This window comes from Triticum aestivum, chromosome 6D, assembly GCF_018294505.1.
Source record: "Triticum aestivum cultivar Chinese Spring chromosome 6D, IWGSC CS RefSeq v2.1, whole genome shotgun sequence".
Lineage (NCBI taxonomy): Eukaryota > Viridiplantae > Streptophyta > Magnoliopsida > Poales > Poaceae > Triticum > Triticum aestivum.
The window spans coordinates 34046325-34071391 of NC_057811.1; the positions used below are offsets into that span (position 1 = coordinate 34046325).

Genomic DNA, 25067 nt, shown 5'->3' on the forward strand with positions numbered 1-25067 from the left:
TTTTAATCTAGGATAGTTGAGATTAAGGAAGAGTGTTAGACAAATAGTTATTTTCTCTTTGTAATCTCAAACTATTCTATCTCTATCTCCTTCCCGTATACAACTCTATCTCCTATCCCTTCTGTAATACGAACTGAATCCTTGCGATTTGTTAGTTCGACTTGCCACGACAGGGGCGTTTCTTGTCTCAATCAGTAAATACCTGCGGCTACCTTATGAGGGAGTAGGAACGCTTTCATAATCTTATAGTTCCCACCCTTGATGTAACGCCTTTTGTCGGAGAGAATGATGCGGTCCCTGTCCACTCCCGTTACGCGTCCACACTTGTTACGCCTTTCCCACTGGATATTTTCCGATTCATCAAATAATAGTTGGGGTCGTCGTTGACCTGTACGTTTCATTTCCAATAAGACCACACTGCCATTTCCCTATAATTTCCTTTGACTACCCGAACCCACGTACTAGGGCTCCACCATAGACAGTTCTACTTAGGTTGTCCCTATAAGAATAACTGTTCGCATGTCGATCATCAAACCTGGTTCCTGATCAGCAAGAGCTCTTGCGTGCACACAACGCTCATGGCCATGGCGACACCCAAGTGCCGTCCCGTCCTCGGCTTGCTGCTCCTAGCCGTATCCAGCTGCCTTCCGCTTGCCGTCACCTCGCTTAGCTTCGACTACAACTTCTCTGCCCCCGGCGTCCTCGCCAGCGCCGACCTCAAGTACATGAACGACTCCGCCCCGGTCCTCGACCGGATCGACCTCACCAACCTCTCTAGGAGCTGGAGCACCGGCCGCGTCGCCCACGGGCAGGCCGTGCGCCTCTGGGATGACGGCACCGGCAAGGCCGCCAGCTTCACCACCAACTTCACTTTCGCCGTCAAGTCTCTCAACGTGACCACCAGCCAGGCAAGCACAAGAAATTCTCTGAAATATAATTTCGTCCGTGTGACTTCTTCTAACGCTCTTATATATTATGAGACGGAGGAAGTACTAATTAAGTACAATCTGCAGGGTGATGGCATGGCCTTCTTCGTGGGACCTTACCCGCCGAGCATGCCGACGGACGCCACCGGCGGCTTCCTGGCGCTGTTCAACAACCGCGGCAACCCGGCCAACACCTACTTCCCGCCGACCGTCGGCGTGGAGTTTGACACGTTCAGGAACGTCGAGTGGGACCCCGATGACGCCGTCAACCATCTCGGCCTCAACGTCAACAGCATCAGCTCCAAGGAGTACACGCCGCTGCCGGATGGGAGCTTCAATGGGGCCATGTCGGCGTCGGTCACGTACGACGCCGGCACGGCCACGCTCTCGGCGACCCTGCGGTTAGACGACATGCCGGAGCTGAGTTCTTACACCGTCAGCGCAAAAGTCGACTGGCGGGCCGCCGGCCTGACGCAGGACGCAGCTGTAGGATTCTCGGCGGCCATCGGGGACTACGTCGAGCAGCACCAGATTTTTTCTTGGTCGTTCGAGTCCACTCTGACCGGTACGTATGTGGCTTCCTTCTATGTACCTGTATTCATACCTACTGTCTACTGGTTCCTCCATTCGAAAATACTTGAGGCTGATTTCTTTAATACAAAAAGTTGTTTTAAATCACCCTCAATCCGAAAATACTTGATGCTGATTTTGTACTAAATCAGCCTCTGTTCTTTCAAAAATACTTGATGCTGATTTTGTACTAAATCAGCCTCTGTTCTTTCAAAAATACTTGGTGCTGACTTAGTATAACTTTATACTAAATCAGCGTAATTATTTCAGAACCGGGGTCTATTTCTCTTTTGAGTTTGAACTATAGTAAGAAACGGGGACTTATTTGGTCTTTTTAGTGAAAATTATCTAAAAGGTGCTATGCTTTCGGATTAGATCTCCTCATCCACACACATCAATTTTCACCGTGGGCCCACCTCCTCCCATTTCCAACCAAAAATCCTAGTAATTTCCATACGATTTCATCCCTATTTGTACCAATTCCGAAGTCGTCGGCTTCGTCAATCTCATGACCCATCGGGTCAATCTGTCGGATGTGCTCATAGGGATAGAATATGCATGCATGTGAGCATAGATACGTGTGTGCTTGTGAGCGTCTACGTCTGTATTGTGTTTTTCTGTAATAAAAAAGAATTACAGTGTCTCACATAATAATAAGTCTAAACCTACGAAAAAACTTTTGTGAATGAGTGGTTGTAGACGGATAGACTCGAGGAAAAATTTGGAGCAGGTACAAATGAATGGAGTGACAAAGGAGCAGAGGGAAAAATTGAAGCAGGGACACATGAGTGGAGGGGGACCGTGGGAGCCTATAATTTTCACTCAATTATTGCCTATCTTCAAGCTTCTATGCAGTTTTCCAGAAAACAAAGAGCCTCCTCACAGATTTTCATTTAAGAATTCGCCAGAGTTTACAAACCATAAAAAAGACAACTATAAGAAAACAACACGGACGCATCTCATCCTCTGATCACAAGAAAAACCATCTAAGTGTTTTTCAACTTCATTATTACACACAAAACATTAGACTAATAAGGTCATTACAACACAGAGAAACAAGTGCCAAAGATCTTGACCATCCATCAACCACCATTTCTTTCTAGTTTGTTGTGGTTGCATTGTTGCAAGTTGTTGATTCCTCCGTGCAGAGGCATCAGAGTTCTCTATTCTAGGGCATTCTAAAATTAATTTTGGAATTTTTTTAGAATGAATTTGGAAGTTCAGGATGTTATTAGCACATAAAATTTATTTACTTGGTATGTTTATTGACAGATGACATAATAACTTCAAAGAGGAAAAAAACTGGTCTAGTAGCCGGGCTGGTATCAACCGGCATCTTCATATTTGTCGCCGTAGCGGCATGGCTCGGTTACCTCCAATATCTGAAAAGCAAGAGCACTCACACTCAAGACACAGCTGAAGATTCAGATGCCCCGCTTGACCAAGACATGGACGACGTATTTGAGAACGGAGCGGGGCCTCGGAGATTCAGTTACGACGAGCTGTCCCGGGCAACCCGGGGATTCTCCGACGAGGAGAAGCTCGGCGAGGGCGGGTTTGGGGCAGTCTACCGAGGGTACCTACAGGAGCAAGGGCTTCATGTGGCCATCAAGAGGATCTCCAAGACGTCAAGGCAGGGGAGAAGGGAGTACGTCGCGGAGGTGACCATCATCGGCCGGTTGCGGCATCGCAACCTAGTCCTGCTCGTCGGATGGTGCCACAAAGCCGACGAGCTCCTGCTCGTCTATGAGCTCATGACCAACGGAAGCCTGGACGAGCATCTCTACAATTCCACGAGCATCCTGACATGGCCAACCAGGTACAAGATCATTCTTGGGACGGGGTCTGCGCTGCTCTACCTTCACCAGGAGTGGGAGCAGTGCGTGGTACACAGAGACATCAAGCCGAGCAACATCATGCTCGACGCCTCCTTCAACCCCAAGCTGGGTGACTTCGGGCTCGCGCGCCTCGTCGACCACAGCCGCGGCGGGTACACGACGATGCTGGCTGGCACCAAGGGTTACATGGACCCGGAGTGCGCGGTGACTAGCAGGGCTAGCACGGAGACCGACGTCTACAGCTTTGGTGTCGTCCTCCTCGAGGTAGCCTGCGGCCGGCGGCCCATCGCCCTGCTACTGGAGGATGAGGACAGGGTCGTGCTCGTACAATGGATCCAGAAGCTGTACGGGGGAGGCACGCTCCTCGACGCGGCGGACGCACGGCTCGACGGCAACTTCGACGCGCGGGAGATGGAACGCGTGCTGGTGGTGGGACTCTGGTGCGTGCACCCGGACTATGGTTTCCGTCCGTCCATCCGACAAGCCATGAGCGCGCTCCACTTCGAGACCCCATCTCCGGACCTGCCGCCGGAGATGCCGGTGGCGATGTACGCGCCGCCGCTCGGAGGGTACAGATCGAGCTACGCATCGTCGAATGGGAGTTCCAGCACCGGCAACCGCTCGTCGATAAGTGACCGGGCGGCGGAGAGTCGTTCTTTTGCCAGTGCCGATATGAACAGCCGCAGGAGGCCTACCGCGACACCCACGAATCAGGCACCGGGGACTGAGCATGTCCAGTCCACGAACGACTCTTCCTAGCATGATACCATCTTATTACGCTGTTCTTCCAGGAGTGACTGACTGGTGTGTAATTGTATGGTTCTGCTGTTTCTCAACCATGAGGGGAAACTTGTCAGCACCAGCGGTAGGCACACAGACTCGTAAGGGTGCATGTCACACCGGCACACAGACTTTTTTATTTTGCCACGACTTCCTCAAATGTCCAAACACCTTGAAATTTTGAGCGCATTTAGAGATTTTCTCAACGTTCATGTGTCAAAATTTCAAAAATTATGCTATTTTTTTAATATAATGTTCATCAGCAGGTGCAGCCTGAGTTTGGGTGCAGAAACGCCGCAACCCCTTATATAGAATTTTAGCACAGGAAAGAAATCTGATTGAGTTGTAGTGTATGAAACCCTAACCAAAAGTGACCCTATAAATAATTCACATAAACCAGCAGCCCACATTGTGGTAAGCGAAATAAAACCAAATCTGCAATCACCAGCACATGAATCAACTTCGATGTGTCTAAAAAAAGAATCAACTTCGATTCACATCATCCACCAAAAGGTCCCCAAATTTCCCTTGGTGTCATACCTGCGTACACAACAACAATGTGAACTCCAGGTTATCTCAGGCGAGATCCCAAGCTACGTTTAATTAATAAAGCAGCATTGATCCTCAAAAAAGAAAAGCAATGTGAACTCCGAGATAGGGAATGGACGTATTCAATGACAAGACACCGTTTGTCCAATTGACCATCGTTGTAGACATCGCTATTGATGACAATCGCCGAGCTACCTCCACTTCTATGTAGACTAGCTAATTGCCCGTGCGTCGCAATGGGGACATACATGTTACAGTGGTTCAACATCAATCATGTTTGACATATATCTTACACCCATCATATTCTAGATTTTGGTAAGATTTAATTTGATTAATCTATGGGTAGGTGAAGGCAAGAAAAGTTTTGATTTAGTCTAGCATTGTCGGAGGGTGTGTGGAGGTGTGTCTCCGACAGATCTCGTGGGAACCGGTCGACGTTTGTCTTCGGTGGATCTAATTGGGTCCGATCTTCGTTCGTCTATGTGTCTACAGGTTGGATCCTTCCGATTTAGAATTCTCTTTATCGGCGGCGGTTGATGTTCTGGTGCGTTGGTCCTGTGGGTCCTTAGCATGATGATTTACTGACTGTCTACTACAACAATGTTTACCCGACTCCGATGAGGAAGGGGCTATGATGGAGGCACGCCTTCGGCTCACTTCAGTGCTTCTAGCCATCGCTAGGTGGTCTACGGACCTAGATGTAATTCTTACTTCTGGTGTTCTTTATACTACCATGACAACTGATGAATAGATTGGAAGTTTTCTCGCATTTTTTTGAAAGATTTGATTTTTTTGGGCATATGTAAGGGAAGGCCAAAAAAATTTGATTAAGTTGAGATCTGGTAGGACTTGATTTGATTGAGTTAATGTAGGACATGGTTTTTAGAAAAAGTACCGATCCATTTCAAGTTACTCTATTTATTCCCCTCAAAAAAAGTTACTCTGTTTATGTTGGTTTTTGTTTTGTGTGGCATCGGTTGAGATTAAAAAGAAATCAGCTAGAAAACAAAGAAGGGTGTGGGGAGGAAACAAAACAATGGAAGGAGGTGAGGAGAACTTACCAACTTGCCTTCAATAGTAGAGATGTTCTTTTATCTACATCTTTTCTTAAGTGGTGTACATGAAACGCAAATACATATATCAAAATTGGGTTACCTTTTCTATTTAGCCAAAAACTTGTTTTTTATGTAACATTATAAACCAATGTGAGTGGCATTTTGGCTCGTAGGTGTAGTTTTACCTATTATGAAATATGTATAAAAACATTTCAAAATGTTAAAGAATTGAGAAAAAAATCCCGCGTGTACATCTGAACATCCTATGTTCGCGCACAAAATTACGGTGAAAAACGACATTTTTTGCGGCATGTATAAAAAAGAAAAGAAAATGTCTCGTAAATAGTTGTAATCAGGCATCGAAAATTGTCTTTTTTACACAAGCCACAAAAAATCTCCTTTTTCATCAAAACTTGGGGCACACATATATAATATCCGGATTTACACGCGGGATTTTTTTCTTGAATTTTTTTGAACTTTTTAAAATGTGTTTTTACTATTTAGATAATGGGTGCATATACACCTATAAGCCAAAGTGAATTTCTGACAAACCAATGTAATTTAATAAAGTTTACCAATACGTAGGGAACATTATAATTTTTTTAAAAGATTTTTATAGATTTTTTTCATTTTTTTTAAATCGCAAGTTTGAACAGGGATTCTGCTTTTACGTACAGTTACACTCATCCTGGGCTTCTCGTGGTTTGTTTTGGGCTCACACCTTCAGCTTGACTCCTCCACATCTGGGCCTACCACGCTCGCACTGGTGTCGGTCCAACGCATCCCACGTGAGCAGCCTCCACCTTCGCCCCTGCTCGAGAGGGCGGCGGCGGCGGCATTGGACGACGACGACCTGCTCCCCGAGATCCTCCTCCGCCTCCCCTCGCAGCCCTCCTCCCTCCCCCGCGCCTCCGCCGTCTGCAAGTTCTGGCGCAGCCTCGCCTCCGACCCCGGCTTCTCCCGCCGCTTCCGCGCGCACCACCTCCGAAACCCTCCCCTCCTCGGCTGCTTCGTCAAGGATTTTCGGTATGTCCCCTTCCAGCCTGCCCGGGATCCCCCCAATAGGATCTCGCAAGGCCACTTCTCCTTCCCGATTCCCGCCGGCAACCGCTTCCTGCCCCTCGGATGCCGCCATGGCCTCGTACTCATCTTCGACAACCCTGTGGGTAAGCAGAAGCAGCTCCTGGTGTGGGATCCCGTCACCGGCGACCAACACCACCTGGACATCCCCCCTGGGTTCGACATGGAGATAGCAGCCTCGATCGGCGCGGCCGTGTTTCGTGCTCCGGGAGATATTCGCCATTTCCAGGTGGTCTTGGTAGGCAACAGCGACATAGCACAAGGGGTCGCCTCTGTTTACTCGTCGGTGACCGGCGTATGGGGGAATCTCATCTCGACACCGCTTCCGTCTGAGGGTTCTGGTTTTTCTACAGAGGTTTACATGGGCATGCCTGCTGTGATGGTTGGGAGTTCCTTTTATTGGTTGCTTACCTGGGATTCCCAAGGAATCCTTGAATTTGATTCGGATAGGCGGAGCCTATCTTGCATACCCATGCCAGTGGAGGACAGTAATGGCACGGGCAATGGTAATATTTGGGTTATGCCGGCAGAGGATGGTGGCCTTGGTTTCCTTTTACTGAGAGGCTTTTGTGCCGAACTATGGAAGTGGAAGACCGATTGCAAGGGTGTTTCTTCATGGGTGCTGGGAAGAAGTATTGATCTGGACAAGCTACTTCCCCTTGATTTAGGGATGGGGCGAAAGTGGCCATTGATAGTGTTAGAATTATTAGGATTTAAACCATCTGTTATATCCAATAATTTCTAGGAAAATCCCATAGGCCCATGTGGCACGTTCATGCATGACAAGAAAGAAGTTAAAATATTTGCGCTAGTGGAAAATGAAACCGAATGGTGGTGAATGATGACATTCATCTCCTCATTGATGGCATCAATATTTTGGGTTTGGTTTCATTTCTTCATTAGTACATTGGTTTCTTCATACCGTGCATACTAGCATATTTTGTCATGCAAGAACTTGAAACGATTTGCCTACTAATGGAAGACGAAACTGACCACTTAATAGGATTTTTAGTGCGTCTGTTTCTCCTCTCCTTAATGAGAATTAGTTCGTCCATTTCAGTTTCATCTCGTTGCTCCTATAAGAGGTCGCTCCTCTTTCCAACGAGACACAACTCTTCGCATTGTTCCAGAGCATTGCACCGTCTACCTCTTTCCCATCTCGCTTCCTGGCGTGCACCTGAGAGTGAGATAGCAGGCCTCCGAAACCCCGCCTCTTGTGATCCGGTACGGGAGAGGGGCGATCAGGTTTTTGGGGAGCGTCCTTACGCGACTGCTGGAGTCTTGTTCATCGTGGCTGCAAACGGCGACATCACTGACGACGAGTTCCCCAACGACGACTTCTTCCCCGACGTCAAGGACCTCTTCAGCGACATGACGATCGGGACATCTGCACCTTCTGCTACTGCGCCGTATGCCATCTTATCCTCACTGTTAGGGCTAGCATTTGGTTTCTTGCTAATAGCAATTGACATGGATATGATGCATTTTGCTTATGATTTTGATTGTATGACTAATCTCAATGAATTGTTGCTAGTTTCTAGTTTCATCGATATATTGCTATTCATGTTTTATCCATTATTTTTCTGGATTAAACTAAACGGGAAAATGCCTAATTATTCAACAATCCAAAAACCTGATATGTGTAGGCAATTTTCTCCTATTGCTTTTGCTGCAACTCTCAAGCCCGCACCATTTGAGGGCGTGAACTATAAGAGGTGGCGTGCGAGGGCAGTTCTTTGGCTTACCACCATGAACGGTTTTCACGCCTCTAAAGGCAAGCCAGAGGGAGAGCTGACTACTGAGCAGGACCAAGGTTTCCAGGCTACAGACACCCTCTTTAGAGGTGCTATCTTGAGTGTTCTTGGCGACAAGATTGTCGATCCATTCATGACCATCATGGTCGGTAAAGATATGTGGGATGCACTCGAAGCCAAGTTTGGAGTCGCGGACGCAGGAAGTGAGTTGTATATCATGGAACAGTACCATGACTACAAGATGACTGATGACCGCTCCGTTGTTGAGCAGGCTCATGAGATTCAGTCGCTCACTAAAGAACTTGAGTATCTCAATTGTGTGTTACCGGACAAATTCATTGTCGGAGGCATCATTGCCAAGCTTCCTCCTTCATGGAGGAATTTTGCTACCTCTCTGAAGCATAAGAGGCAAGAGTTTACTGTTGTCAATCTAATTGGCACTCTTGATGTGGAAGAGAAGGCGAGGGCAAAAGACACATGTGCTCGTTTCCATGAGGGGAATTCCAGTGCCAATTTGGTACAAAAGAGAAATTTCCAAACCCACAAACCCAAGAACAAAAACTATGCGGGCAAAGGAAAATTTGATGGCAAGTACAAAGCCCCACAACCTGTCAACTTCAAGAAGAAGAAGGATACTTATAAGAAGAAAGGAAAGTGCCATGTATGTGGCAGTGAAGAACATTGGGCTTCATCCTGCAAGGACCGCTGGGACATGCGTCAGAATGAGAACAATAGCAAGACCGCTAATGTTATTGTTGGCGATGTTGACATGAAAGATGTCGGGTATCGTAAATTTCCTACCATCCTTTCAGTATGTCATTCTCCAGATTGGTGGATTGACACCGGTGCCAATGTACATGTGTGTTCTGACATAAACATGTTTTCTTCTTATCAGGTCGCAAGAACTACACCCGTGCTGATGGGAAACGGGACACATGCTTCTGTTCATGGTGTTGGTACGGTCGATCTGAAGTTTACTTCGGGAAAGATCGTGCGACTGAAGAACGTGCAGCATGTCCCTGCTATAAATAAAAATCTTGTCAGCGGTTCTTGTTTGTGTCGAGATGGTTATAAATTGGTATTTGAGTCCAATAAGGTTGTAGTATCTAAGTGTGGACAATTTGTTGGGAAGGGCTATGAGAGCGGAGGCTTGTTCCGCTTATCTTTGTCAGACTTTTGCACTAAAGTTATTAATCATGTTTGCAGTGAAACCGAATCAAATGTTTGGCATTCACGACTTTGTCATATTAACTTTGGTGTCATGACGCGGCTAGCAAATTTGAGTTTAATCCCAAAATTTACAATTGTCAAAGGTTCTAAGTGCCAAATTTGTGTGCAAGCAAAGCAACCTCGCAAGTCTCATGCGACTGTTGAGGCGAGGAATTTGGCACCACTTGAACTCATACATTCAGATCTTTGTGAGATGAATGGTGTGTTGGCAAAAGGTGGAAAAAGATATTTCATGACTCTAATCGATGACTCTACTAGATATTGCATGATATATTTGTTGAAAACAAAAGATGAGGCTTTGCACTACTTTAAAATCTACAAAGCCGAAGCAGAGAATCAACTCGATCGAAAGATCAAAAGGCTTAGGTTGGATCGCGGTGGGGAGTATTTTTCCAATGAGTTCAATTTATTTTGTGAGGAACATGGTATAATACATGAGAGGACGCCTCCCTACTCTCCCCAGTCAAACGGGGTTGCCGAACGAAAGAACCGAACTCTAACTGATTTGGTTAACGCCATGTTAGATACAGCGGGACTTTCCAGGGAATGGTGGGGGGGAGGCTTTGATGACTGCAAGTCATGTCCTAAATAGAGTTCCTACGAAGAATAAAGAGATTACCCCGTTTGAAGAATGGGAAAGGAAAAGGCTTAAAATTTCCTACTTACGAACTTGGGGTTGTTTGGCGAAAGTCAATGTACCAATTACCAAGAAGCGTAAGCTTGGGCCAAAAACAGTTGATTGCGTTTTCCTGGGTTATGCTTTCCATAGCATTGGCTATAGATTTCTAGTGGTGAAATCTGAGGTACTTGATATGAATGTTGGTACCATCACGGAGTCGAATGATGCGACTTTCTTTGAGGATATTTTTCCTATGAAGGATATGCCTAGCTCATCTAGTCAGAGGTCACAGACAACTCCTGGACCTACTGTTCTATTGGAACATTCCGAGAAGAAACACACAGATATTCCTGAGGAGGATGACAATGAAGCTCCTAGAAGGAGCAAGAGACAAAGGACCACAAAGTCATTTGGTGAAGATTTCATTGTGTACCTCGTGAATGATACTCCCACTTCTATTTCAGAAGCTTATGCATCTTATGATGCTGATTACTGGAAAGAAGTTGTGCGTAGTGAGATGGATTCTATCATGGCTAATGGGACATGGGAGATCACTGATCGTCCTTATGGGTGTAAACCTGTAGGGTGTAAGTGGGTGTTTAAGAAAAAGCTTAGGCCCGATGGTACAATTGAAAAGTACAAGGCACGACTTGTTGCCAAGGGCTATACCCAAAAAGAAGGTGAAGATTTATTTGATACTTATGCGCCTGTGGCCAGATTGACCACCATTCGAGTACTACTCTCATTGGCCGCCTCACACAATCTTCTCGTTCATCAAATGGACGTTAAGACAGCTTTCCTAAATGGAGAGTTGGAGGAGGAAATTTACATGGAACAACCCGATGGTTTTGTAGTAGATGGTCAGGAAGGAAAAGTGTGTAAATTGTTGAAATCTTTGTATGGTTTGAGACAAGCACCTAAGCAGTGGCACGAGAAGTTCGAAAGAACTTTGACATCTATGGGCTTTGTTGCAAACGAAGCCGACAAGTGTGTGTACTATCGCCATGGTGGGGGCGAAGGAGTTATATTATGTTTGTAAGTTGATGACATACTTATATTAGGAACAAATTTCAAGGTCATTCAGGAAGTGAAAGATTTTCTGAATCAAAACTTTGAGATGAAAGACCTTGGAGTAGCTGATGTTATCTTGAACATCAAGCTTTTAAGAGGTTGTGATGGTGGGATCACTCTCTTGCAGTCTCACTATGTGGAGAAGATTCTGGATCGCTTTGAATATTCAGATTGCAAACCTTCTCCGACACCTTATGATCCGAGTGTTTTAATTCGGAAGAACGAGGAAGAAACAAAGGATCAATTGAGATATTCTCAAATCATTGGCTCGCTTATGTATTTAGCTAGTGCTACGAGGCCTGACATCTCGTTTTCTGTGAGTAAACTAAGCCGGTTTGTTTCAAACCCGGGAGATGTTCATTGGCATCCACTTGAGAGAATAATGCGTTATCTGAAAGGTACTGCGAGTTATGGGCTTCACTATACCGGGTATCCAAGAGTACTTGAAGGTTATAGTGATGCAAATTGGATATCTGATGCTGATGAGCTTAAAGCGACAAGTGGTTGTGTGTTTACACTTGGTGGTGCTGCTGTTTCCTGGAAGTCTTGCAAGCAGACCATCTTAACAAGGTCAACAATGGAAGCAGAACTCACAGCATTAGACACGGCAACAGTTGAAGCAGAATGGCTTTGAGAACTTTTGATGGACTTGCCGGTGGTTGAAAAACCAATACCAGCTATTCTAATGAACTGTGATAATCAAACAGTGATCGTCAAGGTAAACAGTTCTAAGGATAATAAGAAGTCATCAAGACACGTGAGAAGGAGTCTGAAATCTGTCGGGTTCATGAGAAACTCCGGAGTTATAGCGTTGGACTATATAAACACATCGAAGAATCTGGCAGATCCCTTCACAAAGGGTTTATCACGAAATGTGATAGACAATGCATCGAAGGAGATGGGATTGAGACCCACTACATAAGTTGTTCATGGTGGTAACCCATTCTTTGTGATCGGAGATCCCGTGAATTAGAATTGGCGAGACAAACTATTGGATAACTGAGAGGAGAATATTTATTTGACAAAAATCCACTCCGTTATGATGCAATTCTCTCCTAATCTGTATGATAGGCTGATATTTATCTTAATGTGTTTTGAATGGCTTGGGTAGGCAAAGATGTTGTTCTACAGAACATCTAGAAAGAACACCCCTATATGAGTTAGACTATTAAACGTCGCGGTCTGTGAGAGTTGGGTGTTCTCTAATAAACTCATGAAGAGGCCCCGGAGTATGACGCATCTGCTCCTACCCGCGGGAAAGTTTTCAGCGGTCTAGTATCGGTCAAGGCTTTTACGTGAAACTTGTTTGCACAAAACTTGCAGTTCAAGGCGTAGTCCACTGTTCAAGTTGTGAACGAGTGTAGTGTGGAGTTCTAGGTGGAAGTTCAACTTAACAGTGTCCACCGAAACACCGGTATATAAACAATGTTTTGGAACCATAGGCAAACTTGATGTGCCTCTGGGATCTGGTGGGGGATTGTTAGAATTATTGGGATTTAAACCATCTGTTATATCCAATAATTTCTAGGAAAATCCCATAGGCCCATGTGGCACGTTCATGCATGACAAGAAAGAAGTTAAAATATTTGCGCTAGTGGAAAATGAAACCGAATGGTGGTGAATGATGACATTCATCTCCTCATTGATGGCATCAATATTTTGGGTTTGGTTTCATTTCTTCATTAGTACATTGGTTTCTTCATACCGTGCGTACTAGCATATTTTGTCATGCAAGAACTTGAAACGATTTGCCTACTAATGGGAGACGAAACTGACCACTTAATAGGATTTTTAGTGCGTCTGTTTCTCCTCTCCTTAATGAGAATTAGTGCGTCCATTTCAGTTTCATCTCGTTGCTCCTATAAGAGGTCGCTCCTCTTTCCAACGAGACACAACTCTTCGCATTGTTCCAGAGCATTGCACCGTCTACCTCTTTCCCATCTCGCTTCCTGCGTGCACCGGAGAGTGAGACAGCAGGCCTCCGAAACCCCGCCTCTTGTGATCCGGTACAGGAGAGGGGCGATCAGGTTTTTGGGGAGCGTCCTTACGCGGCTGCTGGAGTCTTGTTCATCGTGGCTGCAAACGGTGACATCACTGACGACGAGTTCCCCAACGACGACTTCTTCCCCGACGTCAAGGACCTCTTCAGTGACATGACGATCGGGACATCTGCACCTTCTGCTACTGCGCCGTATGCCATCTTATCCTCACTGTTAGGGCTAGCATTTGGTTTATTGCTAATAGCAATTGACATGGATATGATGCATTTTGCTTATGATTTTGATTGTATGACTAGTCTCAATGAATTGTTGCTAGTTTCTAGTTTCATCAATATATTGCTATTCATGTTTTATCCATTATTTTTCTGGATTAAACTAAACGGGAAAATGCCTAATTATTCAGATAGTAGGGTTCGCCGAGGACAATAATGTGATGTTGCTGTGGACGTCTGTTGGCGTCTTCACGGTTCAGTTTGAATCATTGCAATTCAAGAAAGTTTTCGAATTCAACCCCTGGTATCGCTTTTATCCATTCGAAGGTGTCTATACTGCAGGTATAAAGAAACTAAAGTTACTCTGTATTTGATATTCTTAGATTATTATTACTGAATTGTGTGGTTTGGGTCAGAGATGGCCAGCACTTTATTCTATGTATAGTAACGGTCTATTTTTTTATTGTTGCCCGCCTATTGACATAATGAAGAATTTCATAATAGTAGTATTATTGCATAGCTTCTCAAGTGGTGATACACAATGTCTTGAAATTGAAGACGATTACATGAAAAACTTTCTTGCACCAACTGAAATAGCAAATATAAGTTCAATTGGCACATTCCGAAGCTTAAACCTTGTTATATTTCATCCACTCAATGTTGTTATCTCTGTCGATCTTGCTACTAATATTTAATGTGTAAGACAACTTGGTTTGATGTTTACAAAATAGCATTTCACTTATAGATAAGTCCTGCTGCAAGTGGCAAGTCCATTTGCCAGAGAATTCAGGCTAGATTTATTTTAAAATAATCTTAGTATGAATAGTAATGATAACTTTTATTGCTAGCATTTATTAGTATGAGTACATTTTGTTTTATCCAGTATGGCATGGATCGGCTTAAGTGTAATTTTGGATAACTTGTCCTTTCCTATCTGCTAATAGTTTGAGTGTGCATATTCTTTATTTTATGATATCAGTGAGTATATTGTTGATGTGAGTGATTATATAGTATTATTAGACTATTATTTGTGTTTGATGGTAGATGTGGTTTTGTTTATCAATTTCTAATGTTGCATCAGACCTGAATTATTTTCTCAAATTACAGCAATGTGTTTATCTAAATATCTAGTTAATGCCCCCTCGTACCTATTTCCACTGGCGGAGCTACGTGCAGGCAAAAGCGTGCCGTGGCCCGCCCTGCCCCTAAGGAAAAAAACGAACTACATATGCCCAGTATACTCCGTCGGTGAAGCACCAGCAGCCTGGATGCTCATGAGAGGCTTTCCTGTGGTTAGCTTGCGTGTGGCACTGCTTCGCGTACATTCATTCTAGATTCAGCCAGCTAGGAAGGCCATGCCACGGCTTAGCTGCACCGTTGCACATGCATTGTGCACATAATAATTTCCTTTATTTCTCCTTATTGTAGTTCATGGCATCATCTCAAATTCCCAAGACCAATTTTTCTATAGGCTCCTTTAAAAAAAGAAGGCTATATTTGTCTGAAATTCGCAGTTATCGATTTGGTGCATGAATTATTCAATTGTTTCCAAAGTTTCACAGATTGTAATTTATGTACTAATAAAAAATAACTCGCCATGGGTGAGGTCAGTCAGCGGAGAATTGGTTTGGTTTTCAAAGGAAAATTAGATGGTTCAGATGTTTAACTAGCACCGACTAATGCCTAGTACGAGTATTGAAGTAGTATGGTTCAGAATTCAAGTTTTTTTTCCTTTAGACTGGCCCGCCCAACTCTTTCCTTGTAGCTCCGCCACTGCCTATTTCATTGTTTGTTGGAATCTCATTGGTTCCTTGATATGTTATTCTTAAAGTACATGTTGGCTGTTGTTGTGGTTTGTGTGCAGTCTGATTTCTTCGATTTTGGTAATTATAGATGTTAGTGATTTTAGTGCTGAACGCATGATCAAAATGACATGGCCAGTCTCTGCACAGTTAGTTGCCAATGTTTATTTTTGGGACAGAGTATAAAAATGGCCGTCATCTATTTGGTCAGAAGGGAGTATCAATTAACAAATGATGCATGATCCTTTACTTGAAGCATCTACTGCATGGATTTTATTAAATTCAATCTGTTAGTTATTATCTCGCTCGTACATTTATAAAGAGTATGCCTATGAGCTAGAAACAGTGGCCGTGGGCCGTGGGCCACCCTGGGATTTTTCCAATAGCTTTATATCATATCAGAAAATGTTCAAATAAAATTAAAAGCCTTATTTTATGAACAGTTCTACTATTGGTCCACCCTGACTCGTTGGCCTAGTTCCGCTACTGGATAGACCAGAAGTTTCTGCTCTGTTACTACCAGAGCCCTCATATTGATGTTCTAATGGAGTTACTTGAACCACTAACCTTTTAGCCCCTACTGAGGCCAGATGTAGCCAAAAGCTTGAGTATATGCTAGCAATAGATATTGAAGGTGGGTGTGCCTCTACAAATTAACCGTCTTCCTATTGCTGTTCCCTCTTTTTGTACTGTTGCTTCTGTCTAATATATTGCTGAGTTGATTCAAATTTGAGCTTTTGGCACAATTTCGAACACTGTTGAAGGCAATGCCTACTGTATGAATCAGACATAAACTGTGAGATAAACTCAATACTTTTGCATGAATGAGTAATACAATTTGGTTTACCTGACAACATTGGTTGCTCTGCAGGTATCAAGGGTTATTTGCTGTATGTTCTTCCATTCTGTATGGTGTGCATGGGGCCTGTGATGTGCACATCACAAGGGAATTTACCTTCTATACATCATCATGCCCAGGTCAAATGTGATGTGCACATGTAGGGATTAATAATTGTAACTTGGAATTAATCTCTTAAGCAGGGAACTTCCGTCTATTATGTGATTTCTGTATACATTATGTGGTTTTGCTGTCAGGGGTGAAGAGAAATTTGACTTCGGTTAATGCCAAAGTGTTGGCCATGTCACTCGACTCCTGCAGCTCATTTGCTTGCCTTGCGTGTATTTTGTGTGTGCACATATCCTTTTCAGCACCGTTTGCTCGTGCCCCACAAAAACTCTGCTTGTGTGTTTCAAGACTCCCGGGACGCTTTTATGAGCCATACAAATTCTGCTCGTGCCCCACAGTAACAATGCTGCTACTGTGACAGTTTTCGTCTTCTTTTCTGTTGGATATGGTGAAGGCTTCTGGGAGTTGGCTAACATATGGATTAAAAATCTTTTATGAGATGGAATTTAAACATAGGGACGATGTATGCCTGTGTGCTTCAGTGCACCGGGGAACATTGTTTTTCTTCATTTTATATGAGAATAACAAATAAAGTGAATCTTGCACCGTAAAGTCATCTCCTTTTACTAGAGATGAAATGGATCTTTTGTCTTCTTTTTTTAGAGAAAAATTGAGTGAATCTTCTCTTACCATCGGTTCAAACAGAGATTTTAGTGAATGGGAAAACTATGCAATTTTTAAAAAATAGTGAAATGAAAACCTTAGTCATCTAGTAAATTCTTAGAGCAACAATACAAATATGATTTTCTGCCTTTTTTAGATTTCCTTTTTGAGGTAAGACTTTTTTTAGAAAAAATTAATCTCCGTTGAAAAAAAATAAAAATTAGTCTAAGCCTTTTTTAGATTATAAGATAAATTATCTGCCTATGCACGTTTTTTTTAGACAAGCCTATGCACGGTTGAAGTTGTGCGTGGTGGGTTCTACTAAAAAAGAAGTTGTGCGTGGTGTGCTTTCACTGCCTATAGTGTACGTGGGTTTTCTCTCATTTTATGTCTATAAAGAATGGAATTTTGTGCCTTAGGTCAAATACACTGCACCAACAGCCGCCGCAACCGCCGCCTTTGCCGATCGGTGGCGCCGGGGCCGATCGACGCTGACGGCCTGCCCGGCGGCGACAACCTGCTCACTGAGATCCTCCTCCGCCTCCCCCCACATCCCTCTCATCCCTCGCCTGCAACCGCTGGCGCCGCCTCGTCTCCTACGACGGCTTCCTCCGCCGCTATCGCCTCCACCACCGACGCAAACCTCCCCTCCTCGGTTGCTTCAGCGACGGCCTCCTAGGATTCTCACACATGCCTACGCTGAGCCCCCCAATCATGTCCCCACCGACCGTTTCTCCTTGCAGCTCGACGATGCCATGCCATACCTGCACCTGCTATACAGGGCCAGGGCAGACTAATTTTCCTTGACACCCATGGTCTCAGCGTCCTCGGATGTCGCCATGGGCTGGTACCAATCTCCTTGCCATTGCGGAACCAGGTCCTGGTCTGGGACCCGTCACTGGCTACCACCACCGGATTGCCGCTCCCCAGGGGTCTGATGCGACCTGGCCTTCCTCAATCAAATAGCTTGAGCCAGCCAACTCAAGTGTCAAATAGGTAGCTCAATTGTCACATTGTGAAGCTTAAAGCTAGTTATACTTCTTTTATTTGATATTATTATCTTTGCCGATATTGCTATATTATTATTACTGAATTCATAATACTTACCTGGTTTCACATTTACATTATAGTTTTTTGTTCATGAACTTTAGAAGAGTCCTGATGCAAGTGGCAATTTCATTTGTGCAGGAGAATTCATGCTAATTTATTTTAAAATATAATCTAAATGTGAATTGTCATGATCTATTCTGTCGCTACAATTTATAGGTATGGATACATTTCATTCCTCTGTTATACCATGAAACGAGCTTAAGAGTAGTTTTAGACACCCCTACAATTTATAATGTTGTTCTAAATGTCTAAAACGTCTTATAAAAGTGAACAGAGGAGTATCATTAGTGAGTATATATTATTACGAGAATATTCATTTCATTTAGTAGTAAATGTTGTTTGGTTTATCTTTTCCTAATATATCATCAAACCGGAACTTCTTTTCTCCAGTGAGTTTATGTAAATATTCCCTTAGTGCCGGCTCGCATGTATTGACTGACTGTTCATTGGAATGTCATTTGTTCTTTGACTTCTTATTCTTGTAGACTTGGGTGTTGGTGGTGCACACGGTGGCGCTGAAACTTTGGACAAAAACTTCATTTGTCCCATTAGAAGTGCTTTGATGATATTTGATTGAGCAGGTAACCATCTGTTAGTAGTAGGACAATGAAATATTTTCCTGTTTTTCCTTTCCTTTTCTTTTCTTTGAGGGTATTTTTTGTTTTACTTTGCTGGTTGTTACATTGCATTTCATTTATTTTTTTTCTGTGGTTATCGTACGAGTATGCAGCCCATGGTTGAACAAAGCCCGATCGACTACTTCCAAGTGGCTGCACCCAGAGTCTAGTGTAGTTTGTGCCTCCACAGTTTGAAGTAAGGACCAGGTATGAATCCAGTGCTTAGCCGAGTAAATGAATTTAGAAGCTCTTTGATTCTCAAAAAACAATGTTATCGTGATACCTCCAAATAGCCCATAATAAAGCACAAACTCCAACCAGGTTTGAGCTTTTAGCTGTTTATTAATACTCTCTAATCAGTTTTCAAACATATTCGAGATATTAGTCGGGGGTGAAAGATTAAAAGCTATGAACACTACTTGCCAAACTAGTTGTGTACAGACACGAGAGGAACATGTAATGGACCGTTTCGTCCCCTGCACCTTAGTTTTAGCAAATTGTACTTTAGTTAAGATGACCCTAATAACAAGTACCGACAAAAATCTTAATCTTCAGAGGTACTTTTGTTTCCAAATAAACTTCTTACGAAAATCACTACCATCATTGATTAAATTAGCATATATGGATTTAACTGAAAAACATCTTGGTCCCGAGTTAGGTGAACTGCAGCTTCTCGACAAGTTCACCAATATGTCCACTTATACTCAATCAACGCCCTACGAAAAGAGATGTTTGGTGGATCCTCCGAACAATATGATAAGGTGTAGGACATTGCTGGCTAAGTGAGGTGTCTCCCCAGCCAGAAATGCTCCCAGAACCGATTGGAAGACCCATTACCCGCAAGGCCACCACGAAGCTCCCTTTGCTAAAGAAAACATCTTTTTCTCTCATCAGACCTTTACAAAAGGTCGAATTCAAGGGCTTCACAGTGACTTGTGACAATGGTTTAGAATAGAGGTATTTGTTTCGAAAGGAGCTCTTGCCAAACGCCGTCCTCATTGAGAAGCTTAAACAACTACTTATTGAGATAGCAAATATTCTTAACTGAGAGAAAGCAAATGTACTTGGTTCGTTGGTCTGCACATAATACCCCACTTAGTTAACCGATACTTTTGTTTCTGCTCATTAGATTGCCGGGAGAATATAGACCTATAACAATCCATTCTTTTTCGTACCCATTTTGGTACCCTTGATAAGGATTGGCCAGTCCCCAAAGGACAGAGGTTTTCCTTCTCACGTTTCTTTTGAAATGATCCTCGCCCCCTTCCATTATGTATTAAGGAGTCGCCTGTGGTGGATTGGCATACCCAAATATCTAAATTGCAGAGACCCTATCACATTCGAATATATGTTTATATTGGTCTTCAGCTTCTTTAGCCTTCCCAAAAAACAACTCACTTTATGAAAATTATGTGACAAGGTAACTGCTCAAAAAGACAGAAGATGTGCTTCATATTTATGGCCTTCTCAATGTCATCTTCCATAAATATGACGTTGCCATCTGCATATTGCAAAATGGAGACTCCACCACCAATTAGATGGGGTAAGAGGCTAGTGACATGTCCCTCCTTAGCTCTTGCTACGAGGATAGCCAACATGTCAGCACCGTCGTTGAAAATAATTAGACATCATATTGCCCTGTGTCTCAATCACCGACTTTAACCCCAACGCTACCACCTTCAATTAAATGGGCCGCGGCTTTTGTTATCACAATTTTGTTAAACTTTCATGACACAAGTACTACTCATTCATGATTTATCAGATCATAATGCTGATTTATTTACATGGAAAGGGTTAATAAACCCCTCTGTAACATCCACATTTTGCGGAGGTAATTTGCTATGTTTTGTGGCGCCGAAGGGCGATAGCAACCGTGGATCATCCTCTTCCTGGGATGGTTACGAGAGGGTCACTCGGAGGATCAATTCGGCTGAAGACGGGGGCTTGTGAAATTATCAGGATGTCGAGTTGAGGATGTAGAGGCGTGTCTAGGTTTTCACTTTCACTGTAATTTCATCAAAATTTCTAAGTCATAAATTTCGGTACAATACTGAAATAATTGGCTTTTGGTCAAAATATTTTATCAATTACGGTACAGCACACAATTCATTTTCAAAGTATTTGGTTGGGCCTTGATCAAATTCAAGTGGAAATTCCGGTCATTTGGTCAAAATGAAAACCGAAACCACTAAATTTCAGTATGGCTAAAATATTTCTGAAACTGAACATCACAATCATGGAGAATCCACATAAGAAATATGCCAATTTATAAATTTGCCCACATAATACTTTCTATCATGTGAAATGGTCAAAAGAACATCGACTAAACTCTGCTTAATTTAACTCTCTAAAAATATTTCCCTTCAGTAATTTGGCTACAGCTGGGGGCCAGTGGCACCCCCAGGACTGCACATAGCTCCGCCGATGATTCTGTACATTTCATCTTGCTGTAATAATGACTTCAGAGTTTTATGTGAAGATTCTGAATTGAGTAGGCCGCGGCTTTTGTTATCACAATTTTGTTAAACTTTCATGACACAAGTACTACTCATTCATGATTTATCAGATCATAATGCTGATTTATTTACATGGAAAGGGTTAATAAACCCCTCTGTAACATCCACGTTTTGCGGAGGTGATTTGCTATGTTTTGTGGCGCCGAAGGGCGATAGCAACCGTGGATCATCCTCTTCCTGGGATGGTTACGAGAGGGTCACTCGGACGATCAATTCGGCTGAAGACGGGGGCTTGTGAAATTATCAGGATGTCGAGTTGAGGATGTAGAGGCGTGTCTAGAGTATGGTTTTCACTTTCACTGTAATTTCATCAAAATTTCTAAGTCATAAATTTCGGTACAATACTGAAATAATTGGCTTTTGGTCAAAATATTTTATCAATTACGGTACAGCACACAATTCATTTTCAAAGTATTTGGTTGGGCCTTGATCAAATTCAAGTGGAAATTCCGGTCATTTGGTCAAAATGAAAACCGAAACCACTAAATTTCAGTATGGCTAAAATATTTCTGAAACTGAACATCACAATCAAAGGAGACTGAGTTGGATTGCAAAGCCTCTCAGACGGAAGGAACCTGTTTTAAAAACCCCTTTCTACAATCTTGGACTGTTGAGGTCCCTGCGGAGAAGGTATTGGGCCGGCTAGGGTAGAAGGCAAGCGGAGCGCCCCTTTCTTGTTCTTGGTGGCGTCTATAGCGAAGAAGACCTTCCCGAACGAGGGCCGTCCAGTCATGGAGAATCCACATAAGAAATATGCCAATTTATAAATTTTCCCACATAATACTTTCTATCATGTGAAATGGTCAAAAGAACATTGACTAAACTCTGCTTAATTTAACTCTCTAAAAATATTTCCCTTCAGTAATTTGGCTACAGCTGGGGGGCAGTGGCACCCCCAGGACTGCACATAGCTCCGCCGATGATTCTGTACATTTCATCTTGCTGTAATAATGACTTCAGAGTTTTATGTGAAGATTCTGAATTGAGTAGGCCGCGGCTTTTGTTATCACAATTTTGTTAAACTTTCATGACACAAGTACTACTCATTCATGATTTATCAGATCATAATGCTGATTTATTTACATGGAAAGGGTTAATAAACCCCTCTGTAACATCCACGTTTTGCGGAGGTGATTTGCTATGTTTTGTGGCGCCGAAGGGCGATAGCAACCGTGGATCATCCTCTTCCTGGGATGGTTACGAGAGGGTCACTCGGAGGATCAATTCGGCTCAAGACGGGGGCTTGTGAAATTATCAGGATGTCGAGTTGAGGATGTAGAGGCGTGTCTAGAGTATGGTTTTCACTTCCACTGTAATTTCATCAAAATTTCTAAGTCATAAATTTCGGTACAATACTGAAATAATTGGCTTTTGGTCAAAATATTTTATCAATTACGGTACAGCACACAATTCATTTTCAAAGTATTTGGTTGGGCCTTGATCAAATTCAAGTGGAAATTCCGGTCATTTGGTCAAAATGAAAACCGAAACCACTAAATTTCAGTATGGCTAAAATATTTCTGAAACTGAACATCACAATCATGGAGAATCCACATAAGAAATATGCCAATTTATAAATTTTCCCACATAATACTTTCTATCATGTGAAATGGTCAAAAGAACATCGACTAAACTCTGCTTAATTTAACTCTCTAAAAATATTTCCCTTCAGTAATTTGGCTACAGCTGGGGGGCAGTGGCACCCCCAGGACTGCACATAGCTCCGCCGATGATTCTGTACATTTCATCTTCCTGTAATAATGACTTCAGAGTTTTATGTGAAGATTCTGAATTGAGTAGGCCGCGGCTTTTGTTATCACAATTTTGTTAAACTTTCATGACACAAGTACTACTCATTCATGATTTATCAGATCATAATGCTGATTTATTTACATGGAAAGGGTTAATAAACCCCTCTGTAACATCCACGTTTTGCGGAGGTGATTTGCTATGTTTTGTGGCGCCGAAGGGCGATAGCAACCGTGGATCATCCTCTTCCTGGGATGGTTACGAGAGGGTCACTCGGAGGATCAATTCGGCTCAAGACGGGGGCTTGTGAAATTATCAGGATGTCGAGTTGAGGATGTAGAGGCGTGTCTAGAGTATGGTTTTCACTTCCACTGTAATTTCATCAAAATTTCTAAGTCATAAATTTCGGTACAATACTGAAATAATTGGCTTTTGGTCAAAATATTTTATCAATTACGGTACAGCACACAATTCATTTTCAAAGTATTTGGTTGGGCCTTGATCAAATTCAAGTGGAAATTCCGGTCATTTGGTCAAAATGAAAACCGAAACCACTAAATTTCAGTATGGCTAAAATATTTCTGAAACTGAACATCACAATCATGGAGAATCCACATAAGAAATATGCCAATTTATAAATTTTCCCACATAATACTTTCTATCATGTGAAATGGTCAAAAGAACATCGACTAAACTCTGCTTAATTTAACTCTCTAAAAATATTTCCCTTCAGTAATTTGGCTACAGCTGGGGGGCAGTGGCACCCCCAGGACTGCACATAGCTCCGCCGATGATTCTGTACATTTCATCTTGCTGTAATAATGACTTCAGAGTTTTATGTGAAGATTCTGAATTGAGTAGGCCGCGGCTTTTGTTATCACAATTTTGTTAAACTTTCATGACACAAGTACTACTCATTCATGATTTATCAGATCATAATGCTGATTTATTTACATGGAAAGGGTTAATAAACCCCTCTGTAACATCCACGTTTTGCGGAGGTGATTTGCTATGTTTTGTGGCGCCGAAGGGCGATAGCAACCGTGGATCATCCTCTTCCTGGGATGGTTACGAGAGGGTCACTCGGAGGATCAATTCGGCTCAAGACGGGGGCTTGTGAAATTATCAGGATGTCGAGTTGAGGATGTAGAGGCGTGTCTAGAGTATGGTTTTCACTTTCACTGTAATTTCATCAAAATTTCTAAGTCATAAATTTCGGTACAATACTGAAATAATTGGCTTTTGGTCAAAATATTTTATCAATTACGGTACAGCACACAATTCATTTTCAAAGTATTTGGTTGGGCCTTGATCAAATTCAAGTGGAAATTCCGGTCATTTGGTCAAAATGAAAACCGAAACCACTAAATTTCAGTATGGCTAAAATATTTCTGAAACTGAACATCACAATCGTGGAGAATCCACATAAGAAATATGACAATTTATAAATTTGCCCACATAATTCTTTCTATCATGTGAAATGGTCAAAAGAACATCAGTGAAGTCAGGCTTGTTGTAATAACGGTGGAGGGTCACTAGGAAAGGAAGAGGGAGAAGTCTGGTTCTTCCTTCTTCCCCTCCGTCCCCTAATACTAACGAGAGTTCCTTTGATGGCAAGCATTGTTGCGACACATGATCTCCTTCTCTTTCAACCGCCTCCAAACCGTGGTAGCCGACACGTTCAACTTGTTTGCCAGATCTTTGATGGTTGTTCTCTTTCTCCTGGGGTCTGCTTTTATAGCCTCTGAGTCGATGACTATCCTTTTGCGACCACATTTTTTGGCCTTCTTGTTTAACACTCCAAGCATCCCTCCAAATAACTTCCCCTTCCTCCACTCGTCTTGTACAGTTCTTTGCGGCATACCGGACAAACGAGACACTTCCTTGGTCACTCCACGTTTCAAAACCCCTAGGGTAGCCCTCTCCAGCAACATGCCATAGACAGTTAGCTTGGCTTCGTCACTCCATTCCCGTGACTGCAGGTTATTCCCATATTCATCTACAAAAGTGAACCAAAAC

General features: G+C 43.0%; 2 protein-coding genes across 2 annotated transcripts; both read left to right on the top strand.

The window, feature by feature from the left end:
• Window positions 1-480: 480 nt before the first annotated feature.
• On the top strand, window positions 481-4170 carry LOC123143295 (L-type lectin-domain containing receptor kinase IX.1). Its single transcript, XM_044562155.1, has 3 exons — window positions 481-908; window positions 1014-1491; window positions 2769-4170. Exons 1-3 carry the CDS (start codon window positions 579-581, stop codon window positions 4091-4093), a joined length of 2133 nt encoding a protein of 710 aa, XP_044418090.1. The 5' UTR covers window positions 481-578; the 3' UTR covers window positions 4094-4170.
• Window positions 4171-8461: 4291 nt separating this feature from the next.
• On the top strand, window positions 8462-9762 carry LOC123140939 (uncharacterized). Its single transcript, XM_044560201.1, has 2 exons — window positions 8462-9335; window positions 9448-9762. The coding sequence occupies exons 1-2, from the start codon at window positions 8548-8550 to the stop codon at window positions 9470-9472; spliced, it is 813 nt and encodes a 270-aa protein (XP_044416136.1). The 5' UTR covers window positions 8462-8547; the 3' UTR covers window positions 9473-9762.
• Window positions 9763-25067: the final 15305 nt, after the last annotated feature.

What these genes read in the sequence shown, in the direction of transcription:
- LOC123143295 (XM_044562155.1), top strand. Translation starts at nt 579, where the DNA reads ATGGCCATGGCGACACCCAAGTGCCGTCCCGTCCTCGGCTTGCTGCTC. An exon ending in TCAACGTGACCACCAGCCAG is followed by an intron (nt 909 to 1,013) that starts GCAAGCACAAGA and finishes TACAATCTGCAG; the next exon opens with GGTGATGGCATGGCCTTCTT. An exon ending in GTTCGAGTCCACTCTGACCG is followed by an intron (nt 1,492 to 2,768) that starts GTACGTATGTGG and finishes GTTTATTGACAG; the next exon opens with ATGACATAATAACTTCAAAG.
- LOC123140939 (XM_044560201.1), top strand. Translation starts at nt 8,548, where the DNA reads ATGAACGGTTTTCACGCCTCTAAAGGCAAGCCAGAGGGAGAGCTGACT. An exon ending in GTTGACATGAAAGATGTCGG is followed by an intron (nt 9,336 to 9,447) that starts GTATCGTAAATT and finishes TCTTCTTATCAG; the next exon opens with GTCGCAAGAACTACACCCGT.